Below are 23,306 nucleotides of genomic sequence, written 5' to 3'. Positions count from 1 at the left end.
GACTTGTATCCGGCCAAGGACTGTCATATGTGAGGAATATTTATGTTGATACAACAACAAACACCTCATTTAGCAAAGGAAAATGTGCTATCTGGAAAGAGAAATAAGGCATATTTTAGAGAACTCAAGGGAGCACATTTTTCGGAAGACCTAAAAATGTTGAGTAATTTCTATTCTTAAGGTCAATCAATGTAAAAAAAATTGTTTAAATCATTGAAAGTAAAGTTTTCTGAGCGTTTTTTGCCAGATATCTTTAGCGAGCCATATCCCGTGTTGAGGCCAGCTCTATGCAAATTATTTCAAACGGGTTTCTGACTAATCTTAGTATGCGAGTTTTTAATCAGAATCTTTAGAAAATTTTCGGGTAGAAGTTTCATAGTCTATTGAATTTTGATAGAATAAAGTGTGGGTTTCAAGTGGCTCAAAAATTGAGTTGATTTTTTACTTTTTTTTGCTGGCTGGAGGAGAAGCTTGGAAAAATACGTAACAGAAGTGTTCGCCCCAAACAAAACTAAACGCGATTTGTATTCAATGTATCCAATGCCCTATAAATCAGCATATCTGAACTTTTTTTAAAGATTATAATTAAAAAGTGTAAAATCTTGATGGACAATTGCTGATTTTTTTTTAATTTGGACAAAGTTTGAAACCTAGATTTAAGTGGTTTTTAAATGAATAAATTATATTTTCACAAAAGAAATTAGAAAAAAAATATTGAAAAACAAAATAATAAAAAAATTATTAAAAACTTTTAAGTCACTACTAAAATTTTGACAAAAATGGTTTTTTTTTTCATTAATTAAGACAATTATCAGCTTTGTATTCAATTGACTATAAATCAGCATATCTGAAAAATTTCTGAAGATTATAATTAAAAAGTGTGCAGCCTTGAAAGAAATTATACAAAAATTAATAAAAAACATATTTCTTATAAAAAAATTACAAAAAAAATTACAAAAAAAAAAAATTTAAAAAAACAAATACAAAAAAAAAAAACGAAAAAAATTATAAAAAAAGTTATAAAAAAAGTTATTAAAAAAATTATCAAAAAAATTATTATTTAAATGAAATAAGCAACTCAACAGCAAAGTTGTGCTCATGATCTTAGACAGCCCCCGAACCGCTTCAATGGTAGGTGAGTCCTTTAAATCCAGGCTGAACTATGTCGGTAGGCATAATATCCTGATGCTAACATGGGTCCCATGACACGTGGGTATCGCGAGTAACGAGATTTATGGCTATTTAGCTAGGATGGGCTATGAGGCTAGGATAGGCTAGGAACGACACAGTTAGCAAACGGGCCACAGTTAGCAAACGGGTTATTTTGACTCACAAGCGAGCTTGGCAGGCTGAGAGAGGCTGCAAATGAACAAAACTGATCTTACCTGTCATGTCCGACCGACTGTCGCAGGTCCTCTTTTCATTAAGCAGAGCGAACTGTAACCAGCTGGTTGGACTGATGACAGACCACTTTCTCTGGGCGAAGCACATGGAAAAGGAAGGCTTCTCAGACAGTGCACTCTGCCCAGCATGCCCAGGAGAGAAGGATGAGACGGTGAAACACTTTCTGTGCGGCTGCCCGGCCTTCGGTAGGCATCTCAGACAGTGCACTCTCTGACTAGCATATGCAGAGGAGTATGAGACCATGGAGCACTTTCTGTACGTCTGCTCGGCCTTCGCTCGAATCGGGCTTGAGGTCTTTGGCACTAATGTGTTAAGAAGCGGCTGATGTGTATGGTTCCTTAGCACCGCAAGATCTGCTCAGAAAGGAACCCGAGTGCAGTACAATGGACCTAATGTTGTCTGAGTGCTGTACTTGCTAGTCTGTCTCGACAAAAAAACAAAACATATAAATTGTGTAAATTTGTCAACTAATCCTAGTGCTATACTTATTTCATGCATTGTATTTCGAGATTCGCCGGAAAATAAGGAAGACGCTAAGCTGGAACAGCAACAACAACCGAAAAACGACCCGCGTTTTTTACTTCATTAACAAAATTTTGTCAAAAATGTTTTTTCTTTATTAATTAAGACACTTAACAGCCTTCCCTCGTAGATTCATAAATGTAAGTGCTTATGTAAACATGTAAATTCGGATTTTATAGGCTCTCCAAGTACACAACTTATATACATACATACGTACTTATAGACAGACAATAACCTGACGACACTTAGCATTCATTTCCAATCAAAAGACAAGGCTTTTCTTATACGAATATTTCCTAAATAAGTTCTATCTTTGTTAATGTTTGCTCATACATACATACATACATACATACATACATACATGGAAATATGTATGTAAATAGAAGTGTGTTTGCTTATCACAGTGATAAACACGTGCGCACTGACAACTTTACTTTAGCTAAGTGCCAGTTAAATTTAATCTATCATTCCTCACCTCACAGAGTCGATTCACAAATCTTGGCTTACAACGCGAACCATTCAAATGCCACCGATGGACACACGCCAAAGATTAGAAGTGACAATTAACGAATTGTGATATGATAAGGCGAGCGCAGGGCGGAAAGAATGGCTCGCACTGTGTGTGATCTTCTTTATTGCCGGAGTGATATTCAAATCGAGGGAGACTCACACAGACGAGAATTAACTGTGGGCAAGTCAGTGTTTCCTGGAATTGTTTACTAAGCATTTATTAGCGTAATTTATTCAAAAGGGAAAAAAGAAGATTTTTTCTTTCATAAATAAATTGTGAATACTACATTTGGGGTCGTCTTTTTTCCTCCTTTACCATATTTGCCTATCCTGCTGTACATTCTTTGCTTCCAATTATGTACCTGTTGTGCTGAAAAAGAGTCCCATGGCTAATCAATGATTTTCCTTGGCACTTTAAAGGACACCGCCAGCATCGGTAGCCTGTGAAAATAGGATGTACCGGTGCGCTCCCTTTAGAAAGCAGAAAAAAAAACAAAAAAAAGAATCCTGGCTTGCATCTTGCCGCTTAGATCTTGCGCTAGATCTGCTTGTCTCTTACTGATATTTCTGTATTAGCAAAACTCAGGGAATAAATATGTATGTATGTATGTACTTGTGTATGTATGTATGTTTGTGTGCAGGTATCCCACACCTGATTATTGCGAACTCATGCTGTGCAATTGAGCCAAAGGAAAGGCAGGCGTTGCACTTGTTTCCATTCGTTTTCGAAAATATGCACTTTGTAAAATTTATTGCACTAAAATCGATCGAAAAGGTATGCAGCGTCGGTAAAATCGGCGGTCAAGGAATTCTTTCATTGTTCCAATTTTAATTTCGGTCAATTAAGTGGCGTCTGCCATTGCGGTGGCCTTCAACCAAAATCATTTTCCAACCACAAATATTTATGTTGCCATTGCTATGCCTTTTAATGCTGTTATTATTCTAAGCATCTATGACGCCCACCCGATCGATTTATTATTAGTCGCATTCATGGTTTCTCAATTTATTGCGGTCACTTTGAATTTATTCATTTAATTTGCTGCACTTCGGAAGTGGCTGGTTCCTTTCTATTGGAAATGGAGGTGTTGGCGTTGATCCTTTTTAGTTTTTTTTTTTTTCAAACCGCGGCTTAGGTAATTGTTCACGCCTTGTAAATGGTTTAGTTGCCTAAACTTTCTTCGTTGACTTGTCGGCGCTTTATTTGTTGATCTCACAACAGGAAAAATAAATACTAAATAATTAGTAGTCTTGTACCGCTATTTGAATTATGACTTAAGTGAAAATAGAAATGTGGATTTACGGCCAATTTAGCTGGACAATTTTTTTCATGATGGCACATTTTTTGTTGTAATCTTTAGATCCCCTTGTGCGACTTTGTTCGGCATTATCGAAAACGCGCTCAAAAAGCCTGGGTGGGTGCCCATCAGTTTGAAGGCCTTGATGATATCTCAAATATGGATATGGATGGCATCCTACGTGATGTGTACTTTAAATCTTAATAGATGTTAGTCTAGGTATCACTAGCGAGCAAAAGGTATGTGCGTGGCTTAATGCTAGCCGCGTTAACTTATTGGGAATTGATTGTTTTTTTTTTTTGGCGGGACCAACTAGCAAGGACATGACTCAGACAACATTAAGTCCATTGTACTGGATGGACGGGTTCCCTTTTTAATTATATTTAAAACTACCCGACCTCCGCAATAATCTGAGTCGCTTCTTAACACATCAGTGCCAAAGATCTTAGGCCTGATTCGAGCGAGGTCCGCGCAGACGCACAGAAAGTGGTCCGCCGTCTTATCCTCCTCTCCATATGCTGGCCAGAGTGCACTGTCTAAGATGCCTACCTTTTCCATGTGGTCCGTCATCAGTGCACCCAGCTGCCTACAGTCCCTTCTGCTTAATGACAAGAGGATTTGCTACAGTCGGACATGGCAAATAGCATTAGTTTTGTCCATCTGCAGCCTCCCTCAGTCTGTCAATCTTGCTTTAGGGCTGTTAACCGCGGCTTTGATGGTTGCAGAAGGAAGTGGCAGAACGGGCTCCGGGCCAAAGAAGTTGCCATCAGAGCCCATCCTAGCTAAAGAGTCAGAGGTCTCGTTACCCGCGATACCCACATGTCCCGGGTCCCATGTTAGCAACAAGATATTATGTCTACCGACATTTATTTATTTTTGTTTTGGTGGGTGGGTAGCACTTACAGCGACCGTCGTCTACTGCGTCGTGTGGTGTGGCCACAAAAACGATCCCTCCTCTCCTTCTGGGGAGACACCCTTCCCTATATTACTTCGGGAGGGCCCAGAATGGCATCCACAAAGGACCAATTCTATTCACCCACGTCGGGGTCCACCATATTTGTAGCCAGGTTTAAGGCTATCGGCTCGTCATCTTGTGTATCTATCTGTGCGGCTTCGCTTTGTTTCACGGTATCGAGGTCAATCTTTTTTTCCGTAGCACATTCTCGATGTATTTTAATGTCCCGAGCTAGTACGACCGCCGCTATATTGCCCGCGTATCTCACTAGATATATACTTGCTCAATATATCGTCGTAGCTCAAATTCCAGAGATCGAGGCCGAGAATAGATCCTTGAGCTGCGCCAGACGTTATCGCTTACGTTTTCTGACCATCTGGTTTGTCGTACAACAGTTCACGCTCACTCAGGTAGCTCTGGAGAATCCTTAGCACATATGCAGGCCCTCGAAAACTTTTTCGTAGTGCCTTTATAATGTCTATCCATCGTAGGTTGTTAAAGGCGTTTCGTATATCAAGCGTTTGCCAGGACGGTGATGCGGTTCGGGTAGTGGCGTCTGCGTTGATCACTGCTTACCACCTCCTCTATTACGCCAATGGTTGATTTTCCGCGTCAGAAAACATATTGCTTTGCTGACAATTCCCCTGCACTCTCAACGGACTCTGCAAGTGTGCGCTGTATGAGTTTCTCAAGGAATTTCCCGCCGCTGTCCAGCATGTAAAGTGGACGCCAAGTTGACGATTGCGCTAGGTCACTTTTACCCAGAAGAGCTGACCGGAGGGCCGTCTAAGGCTATGACATATACTGATCTGTCTCTCCATCAATCTAATCTATCGTTACTAACCGACTAATCATCACTTCTTCTTCTTCTCCTTATTGATTGGCGCGATAACCGCTTAAGCGGTTTGGCCTTTGGTTTTTGGAGGATGGTTCCCTTAGTTGAAGACTCTGATTGCCATTCACCTGGGCGTGACCAGGACGAGTTTTCTGCACTCGGTCCAAGCTGCTCACAACTTCCGGGCTTCGCTTAAGTATCCTATCCGAACATCCATTTGAGAGCAAGTTACTGTAAGAAGGCGAACCAGAATATCTGGTTGTGCGCTGACTTTGGCACCCGCCAAGTAAAAATCCTCCACCCACTGAAAACAAAATCGTCACATCTAGCGTCACAAAATTTTAACTTTTTTCAGTCTTTCGTCCGCATTTTTTTTGTAATACTGAGAATATTTTTTTCGTCAGTTTTCTTAATCAGCCAAAAAACTGTTTCGACGCATTTTCATATAGACATCTTAAACAGATAAAATCGTGCAAGATATCAACCAATTCCAATTAGGCATATGAAACAATCTTATGGGCATCCATTCTTTAAATTTGATAATGGATCTGCTTGAGGAGTGCATGGCTTGACTATCTTCTGGCGAAAAAAAAACGAAACATTTGGCCATAAGAAATACTTACTTTTTTGTATTGTACATTTGAATGTGTTAGTAGTAGACTCTAAAAACTTATCGGAAATTGGTATCACAAAAAAAATTCCTGTTTTATGGGCGTAGGTACATATGGATAGGTATGCACGTACGTAAGTATGTATGCATCTTTAAACTGATTCAAAGAATAAACAAACAGAGATACAACATAAAGACGAGCTGTAAAACTGATTATTCGCTTAATCTCTCACCGATCTGCGCAAACCTTTCATGGATGGAATGTCTCCTTACAAGCCCGTTTAGTCCAGCAAATCTCTTATCTGCTGTCATTAAACGGTCGCATTAGTGCAATACACACAAGCGCATACACACAGAAACAACCTTACATTTGCACAGTTCTTTCTGTACATTAGTGAGAAAAAAGAAACAACGGGATACCTGTCGCAAAAAGCGAAATTACCAAAAACAAACCGACAGTGAGCGAGTGGGTAGCGCATCTAAATTGCCCACTAGGCAGTCATGGGTATTCTGTGAGTACCTTTCTCGCTGTAATTACATGCACGGCACAGGAGGTGTTCAAATGCTCTTGTAGACTTGTTCGTTTACTAATCTGAAGGTGTGATGCATGTCAAGAGATCTGTCTGCGAGAGATATGAGTACATGTTGTAGACGAGTCACGTGGCTTTGGCGACATGCTTGCAATGAGCGAGCCTCTCGATGGAGTTAATGTCTGTGCTGCGATATGATTTATCTGTTTATTAGGGGAACACATGTGTAAATTATTTTCAATTTTTTATTATTTTAAATTTGTTTTGGACGATGACAACATCCGATGAAGCGACGCTTGGAGTGTTCGAGAGAAAGATTCTGCGTAAGATTTTTGGACCTTTGCACTTTGGCAACGGCGAATATCGCAGACGATGGAACGATGAGCTGTATGAGCTTTACGACGACATAGACATAGCGCAGCGAATAAAGATCCAGCGGCTACGTTGGCTGGGTCATGTCGTTCGAATGGATACAAACGCTCCGGCTTTGAAAGTATTCGATGCGGTACCAGCTGGTGGTAGTAGAAGAAGAGGAAGGCCTCCCGTGCGTTGGAAAGATCAGGTGGAGAAGGACTTGGCTTTACTTGGTGTGTCCAATTGGCGCCGATTAGCAGGAGAAAGAAACGACTGGCGCGTTTTGTTAAACTCGACCAAAATCGCGTAAGCGGTTATCGCGCGAATTAAGAAGAAGAAGGAAACTTTCCACGGTGACTTTCACCTTTGGACAAAGTAGGTCAAACTGCAACTTAAGGTAAAAGACGACGACACACCAAATCCCAAAATCTTGGGAGTAACCTTCGACAATTTTCTCTCTCAAGGCAATAGGCCGACCGGTTAAAAACTATGCTGCACTTGTCTGGAACCAGTGATTCGCCGTGGACTTGTCAAAACACTGCCATTAAGACTACGACAGGATGTCCCCACTACAACATCTACTTGACGAGGCCCCCATAAGCTCCCTGTAAAGAAGCATAATAAACTGATCAGCAAGCAGTTCCTGTTAGAGTGTTACCGCAGGTCCCACCCATGCAGATACCTGCTTGAGCCTGAGCGACCTCCCAGGCATGTCAAGAGGCACCACCTCAACTACGCGGACGAGATCCAGGATAAAACAGACCGACAATTACTGGATCGGACAATGTACAGACAGGCAATTAACGACATTCATCGGGAAACTCTTACCACCTTCTTAAGCTCCCAACCCCCAAATGCCGTCATCGGAGTCCAACGCGTAACCTTGGCACAATTAAGTTCTGGATACTGTAGCAGGTTAAACTCCTATTTATCCAGAATCGAGTCAGACATTCTAAACATATGTCCGGCATGTGAAGGTACACCGCACGTCACTAACCACCTTTTCACATGCTCAATCAAACCTACTTATCTAACAGCGCTCTCCCTCTAGACCCAACCTGTCTAAACAGCGAGTTTCACCGTTAGATGAGCTAGACGAAGGCGACCGGTGATTACACTACACTGAAAGGGCAAAGTTACTGCTACAACAACAAAAACACATCAAACTCTCCCATCTAACACTCCTTGACCTCTGGACCCAACCTGTCGATTCAGCAAGTTTCCGGTGCCTACCGTTAAATGAGATAGACGAAGACGACTGGTGTTCTACATAACACTGACAGGGATAAATATACAACAACAACAAGCTGGAAAGCAAGAGCAGGCCCAAAGGTCTGCCCTTATTGGCATCAATGGGGAGCTTCGGACCACTCCTACTCTAGCCCTGTACGCAATGCTGAATGTGTTACACGTTGGCATCGCAAGAAAAACTGCCGCTGCACGTGCCGCAATCAGATTGAGGTGTTCGGACCACAATTTAGACTTAAACGGTGGGCGCTCTAGTATTCTTAGAAACTTTAAGTTCATCCCCATAGTGCTTGATCTGGGAACATCCTTCTTGGGTTCGAGAGTCCTTTTTTCATTCATATTCCCTCAAGGGAGGAGTAGGCGGGTTGATACATTTAGAGACAGGATATGGCGAACATGTTTGCGGATGGCTTGAAATCGGTGGGAAAGGTTAGTGGTAGAGTTTTTGCGAGAAGCTCCTTATCAAGCTCAAATTTAGGCTAATAAGCCACTGTAGTGGTTTCCGCGCGAAAGTAGCCGCAATAAAAGAAGCAGTAGAGCAGGTACAGAGGTAAACATTTAGTCCGCCAGCCACCGGCTATTAAGATCCTGGGCTCGTTATTGGTGCGTTCGAAGTTAATCGGGGAATGCCTAACTTCTCTCTAGACTACATCCGAATACTTCGATACTATATTAGGACCACTTGAATTCCCCGTCACAGTGGTGAAGTGGGAAGCTTCTGGGCTGCTGAGCTATACAGCCTAACGGGGGACCCTCGAGACAGTTTCCTCGCGCTACACAGGGCTAGTTTACTGGGGCGGCAGCCCTTGGTCGGGAAAAACTCGAGTCATTCAGACAATGAACGACATTCATCATGAGACCCCTATCAACTTCCTAAACTCCCGACCCCCGAGTGGCGTTATCGACACTAATCACTTAATCACTCACTCACCTAACATCTCTCTAGCTCTGAACCCAGCCTGTCGAAACAGTACGTTTTCTGGGTCTACCTGGGATAGGTGATGAGGCACTAACAGGGTTTATTAAACTCATACAACAACACCATCAAAGGTTTCCTCGCGAAAGGAAATGATTGGTTTCCCCCTTGAGAACCTGTGGTCTGCTCCTGGAAAAATGGGACACGCGTCAACTCAGTGAGCGTTAGGTTAGGGCAAATGTCAATGTTATGTAGATCAAACATGCAAAGTCGCAATTTCCGCCTGGCCATGGTTAGATCGGAGGCGCTCGAGGGAACTTTTAAAGCTAACAAAGCCTCAGCTCTATAATTGAGTGGGTATCTTTACCGGAAATTGTCCGTTAGGAGACCATGCAATGAGTCTTGGAACTGTTTCAAGTCCTTTCTGCGGAGGAAGAGATGGAAATACTAGTAAACTAGGCCTGTCTAGTGTACCGTATCGCGGAGGATGAGATGGAATCATCTCAGTACCTTCTCTTCAGATGTTCTGTTCTAGTCGGGCTACGATTCAGACATCTTGCCTCTTACGTTTTTGCTATACCTATGGATATAACAGATTTCATAATCACACACCTCGTTAATCTCTTCAGCAGCTCGAACTGGTTAACGCAAATGTAATTAGCTTCCATTTGGCTGCCATCTTTCTCTAATTCAAAGTCGCTACATCTTTTTCCCCTTCCCTTGTTCGGTTCTTCTACCTCTGTTTTCCTCTGTATTACTCTGTATGGCATCGCAATGCTCGAATTCGATTCTCTTTCCAAGTGGGCTCTTGTATGAGCACCCATTTATTCTAACCCATGATTTAACAAAATTAACTGAATGCCAAACTTTTATGAGTGAGGTAAAACAACGTAACGCAGACTAGCTGGGCTATCGGTTGTGATGTGGTAGGAAAGTGGCTTGTCGTTTACGATATTTAATCGGTTCTGTCGCTATCTCTTTCTATATATATATATGTATCTTTCTATCTCTCTCGCTATATATCTCTCTCTTGTATTTCTATTTTTTTCTCCTTTTACTCTCCTTGTTTCTAAGAACATTCTCAAATGCAACGTATGAGAGCTATGGCCCACATCTTTCACAAGACAGCGCCTTCCCAATTCGCCGTGACGTCAGAGCTGCGAGTAAACAAACCACACATGGATCTGAAGTCAGTTCTAAGGCCACAAATTGAAAATTGTGAGGAAATAGATTTTGAAAAAATTTGTAGTATAATTTGAAATGTGTAGAGGCAGCGATTCTACAGAATCGTTACAACTTTTTTGTTATTCAATTCTATTTGTTAAGCACAAACAACATATTAGGAAAAAAGTATTTTTTCTACCTCATACCGTCTTGCTTTTAAAGCGAAAAAGGCTGCTTTCTACAGGAAAAAAAGAAAAAAAATCTGTAACAAAAATTGGCATCCGTTTGGTTCTGGAATAAAAGACAAAATTATTGTAACTGAATATAATAATGAAAAACACGCGTTTGCTTTGCAAAATTAATTACCACAAATAGGGCAGGAAATCCGCTCTTTTTTGCCCAAACATTTTATATGTACTCTTTTTAGCGAATTCCTTGGGGAACAATTTCATTTCTGGAGCATAGAAAATCACAAAAATCAGCGAAGTTTTCCACAAAGAAATGCAGACCATCCCACTTCAGGTACCATTTCTGCAATTCTTCTTAGCCAACAAAGCTGTGAAGAAATCGTGCAATTAACGCCCTCAAAGAGACGCCCACATGGGAAACTCCTTTGAACAGATGAAGGAAAAGATGGAGTGGACGGCAAGGCAGCATTGAGCCATTGCAAGTGTGGCAAAATGGGAAATCCATTGCACAAAAAATGTGCGTACATAAAAACAATTTTGTAGTGCAAAAATCCGAGAAAGTGGGTGTAGCCATGGCAAACCGCTTTATTGAAATTTCAAAGCAACGTGCGAATGAAGAAGAAGGAAATTACAAAACAAAAAAAAAAATTTTTTTTTGAAAATAAAAAAATATTCGAAAAACGTTGAAGGAAGATAAAGGTCGAGTTGTTGAACGGCAGCATTGTGTGATGCAACAGCCGCTTGAGTAATTCATGCCAGTATGCGACGTTGCTGGTCAACTCTGGCTGCTGGTCAGTCGCTGCACTTGCTTAGAGTCGTTTGAAAATTTAGAGAATTTTATGTGCAAGAGCTGAGCATCTTCTTCTGATGCTGTCAACACTATGTCAATAAATGTATATACAAAGGACTGTTTTGTTGTTGTTTTTTGCTAACAAAATTGTATGAATTTTTGCATGAATTGCACAGTAGCCACCACAGGACATTCGATAAACCATATACTTGATGGGCATTTTTCTGTGAACGCTGCAGTCAGTTTGTTATTTCTTCTTCTTGTTCCGGCTTCAGAAATCGATTCTTATTAAAGATTAAGGGGCTAATTGGACCTCTGCGCCCGATTGTGGTACTGGGACCATCAGATACCTCCAGGCCGACTATTACATTCTATACCTACCGGCAGGTGTTAATACCGCCGCTTCTCACATGAAGTACAGACGCTGACAGAATAGCTGCTCACTCTAAGACAGACAATTTAAAATTTTTTTATTTTTTCTAGTTTTGATCCGCGGGTGGCATTTTATTTCCCCAACGACACTTTATATCTACCGCGCATTCCCCTATACGCCATCTGGGCACGCGTCCGTTGTGAGACTGGAAAAGTCCAGAGGAAAAATAGTATAACTTCGTTGAATCGCAGCTCCGTGGTGCCCAGTTGACATCGCCGGGACGTCTGATGACACGATTACTGAACTAAAAGCGCAAAAGATTGGTTGTGGCATGGGCTGTGTGGCATTATGCGCCATGCGCTGGAACCAAAGGTCATCCAAAAATTGCGTTCCCCCGACAGCTTGTAACCGGAACGACCCGGATTTATAAACGGGAAGGGCTGCCACTTCAGCAGCGTTCCCCGTATTACATATACGGAAATATTTATTCGGCTACAACAACAACATCATCATCAAAATGCCTTCAATCTCAGGCCATAAGAGGTCGTTTCTAATGGCTCCGCAGCAGAGATATGATGCTGAGTTTCCGTGAAGATCTTCACCAGGAAACCGCTGCCGCTGTTAAAATAACACACCAAAACTCTATTCCGACCACCCTGTATAAATTTAGTCATTTGGTTCACAGCGTTGAAGACAAGATTTGCTATTTCGCTGATGTGCCTTCATAGTGACAATGGTGACAATTTCACGTCTAAATGCACATCAATGCATTGAGCGGAGGCCGCCTGCTTTGTCATCCTACTTTAGCCTTTGTGCGCTGCTGCTATTGCTTTGCGGCAACATAAAGAATTGCAAAAAGCAAGAGCAAAATCAACAATAAAGCAAAGCAAAGAATCAATGCTGGGTCGAAAAGAGGTTTTTTTGATAAATCGATTATCGACATTACCGGCACAAAGAGAGTTCACAAAAAATGGCTAAGCAAAAAACAAACCCGTACTGAAATAATAGCAGTAATGCAGCGGTAGATAGATTTATGCCCTGATTTTCTTCTTATTCCCTTTCTAATTTTAATGTTTTATTCTTGTCTTATATGTTATACTTCTTTTATACTGGCGTGCATGCCATTAACTGGCTGCATCGAAATATAAACCAAAACCGTCCCAGTGTTGACATTTCTTTTCCTGTACTCTGCGTCGCAGTTCAGTGATCCGCATTGAGGTCGCCGCCAAGACCGCCTCCGCCTCCTTCTCACTCGCATGCATTTTTTGATATTACTCTGATATTTTTTTTGTGTTTTTTTTTTTTGGTTGGTTCTTATTCTACAGCCGCGTGTTGTTTGTGGTCATGTAGGTCACGCTTCAGCTGATCGCTATTGTCCTTTGCGGTAATACCCACGCGCATTAGCCATCCAAGTCAGTTTCTAATCCGCTCGCTATACTATCGCCCGATCGTATCATATATATTCTTTGATATTTCCCGAAGTCTAAGCTGGTTAGTTGCGTCGGGCGGGTTCTTTGTCCACTTATCAATAAATTTCTTTGTTTGCTCTTCTTGGTATTGATTTTGATTATTTGCGGTTGCGGTTTTGTTGCGCAATATGGATTTCATGCTTATCGGAGTGTGGCTAAATTCTATTGGAGTGCGGCTCAAAAAAGTGAGGCTCTAAAATGAAAGGCAAAAAATACTGCTCAGCCTGGTTGGTATTTTTGCTTCACAAAAAATGCTAGCCAGTCAGTTTTTTGCTAGTGGATTTTTCAATCTTCTCTGACGATATCACCTAAGTACAACAACGTCAACGTACTCGACTGGCCTGAGCGGCTCGTCTTCAAATGATGCTCCGTGTATAACCACGATCTATGACGAAGACGAAGCTTTTTTAGCCGGCAATTCATATTGCATCCTCGGGTCGATAGGTTCAAGCGTCGTGACAGCAGACGTGTGAACTACTTTCTCCAGCGGTGAGGTTCAGGTGACCATTAAAAAAGCGAAGGCTTCCAAACCCATTGGCTTGAGGGATTCAACATGCTAATGCTGAAACATCTGGGTCCATTATGAAGAGGATATCGCACAAGGATATTCAAATTGTCAATCACAATTGGCTCCACTATTGAAACCTAGAAAATCCGCCAACCAAGGGGCGTCTTATCATTCGACCACTGTGCTTTCCCCAAAGGCATATTGAAATCACTTCATATCCTCCCACTCTCACTTTTCACTGATCACCTGACACCAGCTATGCATAGCACCACCTCAGGACTTACCGTTCACTGTCCTAGTAACGTTGCACCTATCAAAGGCTTTCGATACAGTCATTCATTCCACACTACTAGATGATATTTGAACAGTCGACCTTCCCGCCGAGACTGAAGAGGATGTCTTCGTGACAGTCATGCTGCACTGAGGGCCCTGGAGAACGCGAAGCAAACCTCAAATTTTGTTCAAGAATGTCAGAAGAAGCTTAACTCTGTCGCAAGACAGAACAAGCTTGTACTTATATGGGTTCCAGGACACTCCGGTGTTCAAGGAAACAAGATTGCCGATATGGCCACCATTGGAATCATTGAGGACCCGATTTGCCTCTTTTGGTTCGAGGAGCCGGATATCACTGAGCATTTTCTCTGTAAATGTGCTGCCTTTGCTAGAGCAAGACTACGAATTTTGGATTCCGATGTTGCGAGAATGAGTAAAATTCTGGAGGGTATTTTCAGATTTGCCAAAGAATCTGGAAAATTCTGACAGGACTAGCTATCTCTCTCTCTATCTCTATTCTATCCTATCTCATTCTCTCTATTGCTTCTCTCCTTTCCTCCATGGCTATTTACCCTTTCCTACTTTCCAAAGCTTTGACTAAAAAAGGCTTTTTAGTCTAAGTGCTAAGTGGTAACTCCATTCTCTCGATGCTTTGTGGCTCGCCTTTTTCAAATTTCCAAAATTTCAATCTCGGGCTTAATCAAAACCGCTCTTGCGAAAGGACTGTCCTAGTAACGTCGGACCTCTCGAATGCTTTTGATACAGACCACCATTCTACGCCAGTAGAAGATATCCATCAGCCGACTCTACTTCTGGAACTGCAGATGTGTTCCACGAACTACTTGTGTGATCGGCAATCGTATGTCAGCTTTCGAAACTACAGCGGAAAACAGAATACCGCAGGGTGGTGTACTTTCACCCTTGCTTTTAAACTTCTATATTTCGAGGCTCCCCCAACCACAAGAGGGAGTTTCACTGGTATCCTCTGCTGATGATTGTTCGATAATGGCGTCCGGTAATGGCATCGATGACTTGTGCTCCAGAGCTGACTACTATATCGCCAGCCTTTCTCGCTTTTTCTATCCGAAGAATCTCCAGATTTCCCTTTAAATCCACTGTGACCCTCTTTACCACCTGGCCGAATGAGATCAAACTGCATTCAAAGGTGAGAGTCGTTGACACACCAATACCGACCGTTAACAACCCTAAAATGTTGAGTGTCACCTTCAACAATTTGCTCTCCTTCTTGGCGCATACAACCGTAATTGTCACTGAGGTCCGAAATAGCATGAATATCCTCAAATCGCTAGCGAGCAGCACTTATGGCAAGGTCACAGAAATGTTGCTGGCAACATTTAAAGCAATTGACCGGCTAATAATAAACTATGCTGCACCAGTCTAGTCGCCTGGCCGGAGATCCGTACCTATCGAAATCCTGCTGTCAGGACAGTCACGCGATACCTTCTGATGTCACCCCTGCAATACGTTCACAATGAGGCTTCCATGCTTCTGGTGCACTGTAAGATGCTCAATAAGCAATTCCTACTGGGTTATTACCTTAAGAATGACCTCTACCGACAATTTCCAGAGCTTGAGAGCTTTTTGACTACAGTCACTGAATTGTACAGTATATTTTTGATAAAGTTGAGTAATATTAGAGCTATTTAAAATTCAAGCCCATTACTGGACTAAATAGATGTTCTAGTCGAAGTGCATACCTTTTCCTCATAGCTCTCGTTACTTTTATTTATGCTAATATCCTGCTGTAAATCTACCAACGCGTTAAGGTTTCCACTTTAATGTTGTATAACCACTAACACTTGCACCAGATTTGCATACCTAATGAAATCACATAATCGTTAAAGCGCAACTAGTAATTTTCATCATTTAATTAATGAATAGCGACACTTGGAACGTGGCTGAGTCGACATTACGACGATGATCGATCTGCGCATGCGCACCGCAAAGGAAAACAAATGACTGCAGCCAATTTCTACAGGCGAGGCAATCATTAGTCTAAGGAAAATTAATCAATTCGTAGAAAAACAACGTAAGCATACTTTGCTTTTGAAGTGTAAAGGCACCTTTTTTAGTATGAAGTTTTGCGAGAAGTCGTAAGGCAGCAAATTTTAGACTTGTAAGATAGGCTGCAAGAAATATAAAATTTATTCTTCTTTTTTTCCCTTAGAAAGTATTATTTCAGTAGTTTAAAAAATGCTTTGCTTTAGTAAATTATGTCCACAATGTCTTTCGATTGATTAGTGCAATTAGGTGGTGATCCATGTTGGAACCCTGCGTGTGCCTTTACCTGCTAGCTAATGGTCATTGAAGTATATATTTCAGTCATATCCTATTATGACACCGACAGCGTTTTTCTGCTTCTAATTTTGACTAACAGTGGGTCTGAATTAGTCGCTTTACGCTTAAACGACGAGCTAAATATGACAAGGTTAGGTTGTGTCGGTTATCCACTATGAACACACGCAAGCTCGCAGCCCATTGTGATGCCGCGTAAGAAAGTTGCCCATATCTCCTAGAACCAGTGAGAACTTTCCAAACACTTTAGAAGAGCACTGAGATCGTTCCACAGTATTCAAATCTTCCAACTCATTAAAAATTGGTCTACCTAAAATTGCGAATCTACATCTCGACAGAGTAGAGCGATGAGCGAGAGCGTCTCTTCCTCATATAGACAGCTTCTACAGAAGTCATGTGTTTGCACGCCCACAGTCTGGGCGTGTCTGCCTATTAGGCAGTGCTCCGTTTATCACAGAAATCGGTGTGCTAAGACTGTGCTGAGATTCTCTGCGTTTAGCATTGAAGGTTTCGCCCACAATTGTGGGGCGATTCTGCATGTGGGTTCATAACACCATCTTACATTCGCTGCTCTTAAAATTTTCTCAAAAATAAGTACCAAATCAAGTCTCACTAGTTGATCGGCCCTCAATATCGCAATGGATATGAACCCATGTTACCTTTAGGTGAGAAGATTCAGGCACCCCCCTAATGAACTTGGTGGTTTCGACTGCCTTGGGGGGTTTTTATCGCCTCCTGCCTATCACTGAAAATGTAAAAATAATTTCTAGGTATCGTACTCGTACTCTACCATTGTCACAGCATCTATTATTGCCAATAAAAAATATAAAAAATTATAATGTGCGCGTACATTTCTGTTAGGTGTTTGGTTGAACTCGTCCGTGACTTTGTTGTCGTTTTCATTGGGGAAAGATCTTTTAAGATGAGAGGTAGGCCTCCTCTACGTTAAAAATATCAGGTAGAGAAAGATTTGACTTCACTTGGTGAAATATACTCGAAGGTTTGCTCTTGCCTGCCGAGGGACGACCGCTATTAGAAAAAACTTTTTCCTCATTTCGGTGTTTCGCGCAGATTCGAACCTACGTCCTCCGAATACTCCGAACCGACCCATTCGGCTACGGTGGCCGCCGAATTGCTTATAGCTTCACCAAATTGAAGGAGATCCACAGATGTTCGATATAAGCACTGCCACCCGCCCTACCCTCGAGCTTTAGCCTGTTTCCACTCTTCCCATGAAGGCAGGAACGCCGTGAACAATTGTAAGGACAACTGTAGGTGATAGTGCATAGTCCACTAGTCTAGGAAGACACGAAATGCCAGTGAGAACCCTACCGTGACCGTAGCTCTTGTGTGAACACGTCGCATATAATACTTTCGATGGCGTGGTTGACATTGCACCGGCTATGAGAACAGATGCGAGGCTTTGAACCTTGTCAACCCTTTTAATGTTCACACCTTTCTCAAGGGCATTCTGCCATACTACAATACCATTACCATACCCAGAGAATTCGCCTAACCAACGCTGTATGGAGCCAATGAATGTTTCTAGGTTTTAACCTCCATTTTTACTCAATTAGCCTTCTGCAGGAGTTCAAAGTCATCATGGCTTTGCGTACTGTATCTGAAACTATGAGCCCCCAATTTAGATTTTATGCAGTACAGGGCCTAGATATTTGGCCCTTTCCGTAACTCTAAGGGGTTTTCCTATAGGAATGTTTGTTTAAGAGCAGGTGTTTCCTGCTGAAAAGTATCAGATCCGCTTTCCCAGACGTGCTTCTAGTCCTCGACTAATACACACAAGTGATAGTCTGTTAATAGATCTTTTTTGAAGATCACACAATGTTGGAAAGTGTCTTCCAGAGATTGCTTTTAAAATATCATCGGCGTATGAAAATAAATTTCCTCAAAGTTCTTGGAAAAGAATATTGACGGGAAGGTTCCACAAAAATGGGGAGGTTACATCACCCCATGGGTGGGTCCCTGGTCGAAAATTTCTTAACTGATGATTCACCCAAATATCGTCCGCCACGATCAGCATTCGTTCTATTTACTAGCACCTCAGTGAGCGATCGTGTTAGTTAGAAGGCAGACTGCGACTTATTGGTAAAACCTTTCAAGACGGAACTCGGACAACTACGGACACTCAAGTATCCTTAGGCACTTTGGGTGGACATCTGATGAATAGACAATTCTGCTTAGTCCGAGCGAAACATTCGCCACTCACATTCCTTATAGGGAAGAGTGGGCGGGTGGCAGTACTTGGAGGCAGGGCCTGGTGAACCTGTTAACGGATGGAACGAAGGTGGATGGAAGGGTGGCGGAGAAGTATTTTGTGATGTGATCCCCATCAGACATCACGTTGACTACCTGCCGTCTGTTCCTGGAGAGGAATGCTTCGCGTCGTCAACTCAGCAAACGATAGGCAAGTGCATAAACTTGTAAGTTCGCGAAATCTTGCTATCCATGAGTGGATCGAAGGCGCTCGAGGTATCTACTGAGGTTAACAAAATCTCGACACTCGAAATTCGTGGGTGCCCTTATAAAACATTGGCCGCGAGGTAGACATGCTGTAAGACTTGGCATCACTTTGAGTTTGTTTTGCGTCAGAGGTAAGGAAGATGAGGTGGAATCATCTCATCCGCTTCTTCTTAGGGCTAAGATTTAAGATAGCTTGGCTCTTTGCTACGCCTGTTGTTATAGCAGAGCTTGATATTGAAAAGCGGATGAACTTCATCAGCAGTACGAAGTGACTAACGTGGCCGAAATTTAATAAATTTATTTAAATAATTTTAAATAATGATTGAATAAATTTAATTATCACTGAATTCCTAATAAATTGAAACAAATGGATTTGTATACAGTTTAACGCATTTTTAGGGAGATAATTATATGTGAACCACCCTGTACGTGTGAAAAAACAAAATTTCTCGACTATGATGTGCCGCATTTTCATCGCTTGCAGTTTTTACGTTTTATTGAAATGCGTTTGAAGGTCTGTGTACACTTTTGTAGCATCACCGCAGTCATCAGGTTTACATAACCGCAAATGGTTTCACATCATATCAATCACGTCTATAGCAGCAAATCACGCGTGGCAATGAAAAATGCTGAATTAAAAAAAAAACACGTAAGGTAATTCTGATGATTGAAATCATCGTCAAGTCACAAGTAAATTAAACTCTTCAATGAAAAGAGTTCCTCGAAGGCCTATGATACTCTTGGTTCTGTGGTTTTGCTATTATTCAGCGTTTGATGCTGTCATAAATGTGGTAACTGACAAGGTCATAAAATTATATGAAAAAAGATCAAATGTAGAGTACCTTGAAAGTTATATCTACTACACATTTAGGACTCAGAAAGATTTGTTGAACGTACGTAGGTATGTATGTACACACCGTCAGTTATAAGATTTCTACGTCTATTGATACTGATTTCACTATCAAATGCTGCGCATGCGCATACAACACAATTTCTTTCGCTTTTGTCTACATTTCACTGCGCTGCGCTGTTCATGACCTTTAACATTCACTTATATAAATATGTTCATATATACATACATGCATACATACATACACACCGTCCCATTCAACTTTGCTGTCAGCGTTTAATTTTGCTCCACAAATATTCTTCGTTGTATTAAATTTACTATAGAAATCGTAAACGAAAATGAAACTCGCTGACATTTGGTAGCTCCAAAGTCGTCGTTTTGTCAACTCACATTCACGTGCGCTATTATTCTCGTATATCCTGCATCAGGCAACAAGAGTGAGAGTGATTTTTTTTTGTTTTTGTATGTCTATTCACTTTTGCTGCTGCGCAGGATAAAGTGCCGCATTGTTTTTGGCTCCCTCACATGGCTGCTTCTTTCCTTCGCTGCTTTCGTGATGCGCAGTATTTTTCGCTTTATTTGTGTGCTCATATGTGACTACACTCACACACACACACACACTCCCGCATGTATTGTCCTTTGAATATTTAGCGATATTTCATTATAGTCAGATTTTTATGACTTGTTCGCAGTCAATTCGCTCTCGGATACCTTCTATTGTTTGGCTAAAATTTTTGTATAGGAAACTATCGTACCGAGATGTTAGATGATTGGCGGGAGTGCAATTTACAAAAGAACTTTTACTATGACACAGGTCAGGAGGATATGTGGAATGCATTGTTTGAAAAGAATTCTCAGGTTTTAGTACTTCTATGGGTCATTCACTCAGTTGAAGTGAAAACTTTGTTTGGCACAAAAGATTCCTATGACATATTGAGCTATTCAGTGGATGCTACTAGAAGTGGATGCTTGTTATTAAAATTGTTTTAATACAATAACCTTTGAATATTTTAGGAGAGTTGCATTAAAATGGCATTTTTCATATCACTTTTTTTTAAATTTCGTCAAGCAGTTATGTATTTATTGGCGTATAAAAGTATCTATGCAGCAAATATACTAAAAACGGGTACTAGTGACTGAAGCTAGGAAAAAGTAAAATAATTTTCAGTCTAACTGACACAGCGCAGATACAAAAGCATTCCAGACAACACAGCATAAAAGATACCCCATTTGCGGACTGGCTGCTCAAATGTGTACTAACAGTCAAGAAAGTAAATATTTACTCCGACAGCCAAGCGGCAATAAGAGTCCTCGGGTCTATGACGGTGCATTCGAAATTGGTCAAGGAATGCTTGACTTCACTTTCGACTGCGTCCGAATTCTTTGACATCAGCCTCATCTGGGTTCCCGGTCACAGCGACATTGTGGGAAACTGTGAGGCGGATGAGCTGGCCAGACAAGGGGCATGTGAGGTGATTTCCCCGCGAAGGGAGAGAATTGGGATCCCCCTGACTACCTGCGGTCTGCTCCTGAAAAGATGGGCATCGCGCCAACTCAGCGAGCGCTGGGCAAATACACAAATGTGTAAGGTCGCGAAATCCTTCTGGCCACGTGTGGACCGGAGGCGCTCGGGCGAGCTTCTGAGGCTGACAAAATATCAGCTCTTCAATCTAGTGGGTTCTCTCATAGGACACAATGCGCGAGTAATGCATGCTGTGACACTTGGAATCACGTCGAGTCCTTTTTGCGCTGGATGTATGGAGGATGAGGTGGAATCATCCCAGCACCTTCTCCTTAGCTGCCCTGCTCTGGCGGGACTAAGATCCAGGCATCTTGGTTCTTACTTCTTTGCCACGCCCGCTGATATAGCTGGCGCTGACATTAAAAATCGCAAACATAGTCATCGTTCGTAATACGCACGCTCCTAACCATCCCATCACCGCCTCTCCCCGCCCTCTCCCCGCATCCCATCGGTGTTTCCCTTTCACCTCACCTCCTTCACAATGGTATCACAAAGGACGAATCTTTCTTCGTCCAAGTGTGCTCACTCCCCGGGCAACCATACCAACCTAACCTAACCTACCCCACTTGTAGAACCGCTACAGTGGCCGGTCATTGTTGACTTAATTCTGAATATGTCTACTCGTGGCTTTCTTAACAACTCGTCAGTTGTGGATTTGTTAAAATTGGGCCACTTTCTTTTACTTAATTTGCAGGTATCCGTGTTAGTCCATCTGCCAACGGCCTGCTCCTGGGACAGCGAGAAGATCTCCCTTTTGCGCACGCCTTGAGGGCATCCTATTTCTACCACTTTGGATTCCTTATAGATTTCCCGCTATCTTGTCAGTTCATCAGCTTTCTCGTTTCCTTCTATGTTCCTATGGCCGGATATCGAGAGATGTGAGTGATGTGTGTTGTACGCTTCACTTAAAACCGCAATTTAATCTAACTGACACCTTCCAAAGTACATAAAGATACATATTTTTCTCTCAACTATCTTTCTCTTAATCTTGCGCTCGCTTCGCATTTTCGCCACTCTAAAACGTCTCCAATTTACCCAGATTCGCCCTGGGTACTCGATGGCAGCAATAGCACGGGCAGCTATCATCAGCTTTTCCCAGGTCTTGCCAAGATTGATGATATTGATACCATCAGTACGGCGCTTGTAGACGTACTGTTCCATTTGGAAGTTCACATTTTCGGAACCCAAATGGGTGGTAGCTACCAACATCTTGGTGATGTCGTCCTCTTTAAGGGACAGAATATCTAATCCTCCCGACATTTTAACGTATTGGAGCAACGGAACGTTGTGGATGCCACTGGGAGCGTTGCCTTGAAATAGCCGGTAAGTAACCTTCTCAATGAGTACACAAATTTTCGCTGCAAAACCAATTTCTAAGCACTAATCCTTTGAGCTCTGTAATTTCAGATCAGCTAATGACATACCGCGTTGGAAGCGTCAGTCGAAGGAGATTTATACCATGAAACAGTACACCCCAATAGAACGCGCTGAAATTGTTCAGCTGTACATTCAAAATTCCTTCTCGATTGTAAAAACGCAACGTGCGTGGAGAAAAAAAAATAAAGTGAAAAGTGCGCCCATTTCTCCTTGAACGGAACCGTAAATAAGCAAAATTACCGTTTCTACGCCACTGAAAACCCTCAAATTATTGAAGAGGTACCTCTCCACGACCAAAAAGTTACAGTCTGGTGTGGCATTTGCGCTGATATGGTCATTGGGCCGTTCTTCTTTGAAAATGGTCAACACCAACCATTGACCGTCAATCAAGAGCGTTATCGGGCCATGATAACCGATTTTGTGATGCCGATTGTTCGTGAAAATGGTATGGAGCACTTCTGGTTTCAGCAAGATGGCGCACCACCACACACAGCACGAGCCACCGTCAACTTATTGAAGACTTTGTTCCCTGGCCGTTTGATATCAAAAAGCGGCGATTTTGACTGGCCGCCACGATCACCGGATTTGACGCCACCGGACTTTTTTCTTTGGGGCAATTTGAAATCTAAGGTTTACGTCAACAAGCCAAAGACACTAGGCGCACTTAAGGCCAATATCCGACGGGAAATAGCCGCCATATCGGCCGAGACGCTGGCCAAAACTATGGAAAACGCCGAAAAACGGGCACATTACGCTATACGAGCTAAGGGCGACCACTTGCGCGATATCATATTCAAAAAGTGATGTAAACGAATCTCC

The 23,306-nt window shown here is 42.1% G+C and overlaps 1 protein-coding gene across 1 annotated transcript in view; it reads right to left on the bottom strand.

The window, feature by feature from the left end:
• The window catches only part of LOC128856559 (40S ribosomal protein SA-like), a 36,952-nt gene extending 14,539 nt beyond the window's left edge, over window positions 1-22,413 (bottom strand). Inside the window, exon 1 of the mRNA XM_054091866.1 lies at window positions 22,146-22,413. Within this exon, the coding sequence (XP_053947841.1) occupies window positions 22,146-22,370 (225 nt within the window). The 5' untranslated portion in view covers window positions 22,371-22,413. The remainder of the gene's footprint in view (window positions 1-22,145) is intronic.
• Window positions 22,414-23,306: the final 893 nt, after the last annotated feature.

The sequence above is a fragment of the Anastrepha ludens genome, chromosome 3 (genome assembly GCF_028408465.1).
Source record: "Anastrepha ludens isolate Willacy chromosome 3, idAnaLude1.1, whole genome shotgun sequence".
Classification (NCBI taxonomy): domain Eukaryota; kingdom Metazoa; phylum Arthropoda; class Insecta; order Diptera; family Tephritidae; genus Anastrepha; species Anastrepha ludens.
This window is presented reverse-complemented; position numbering and strand designations above follow the sequence as displayed.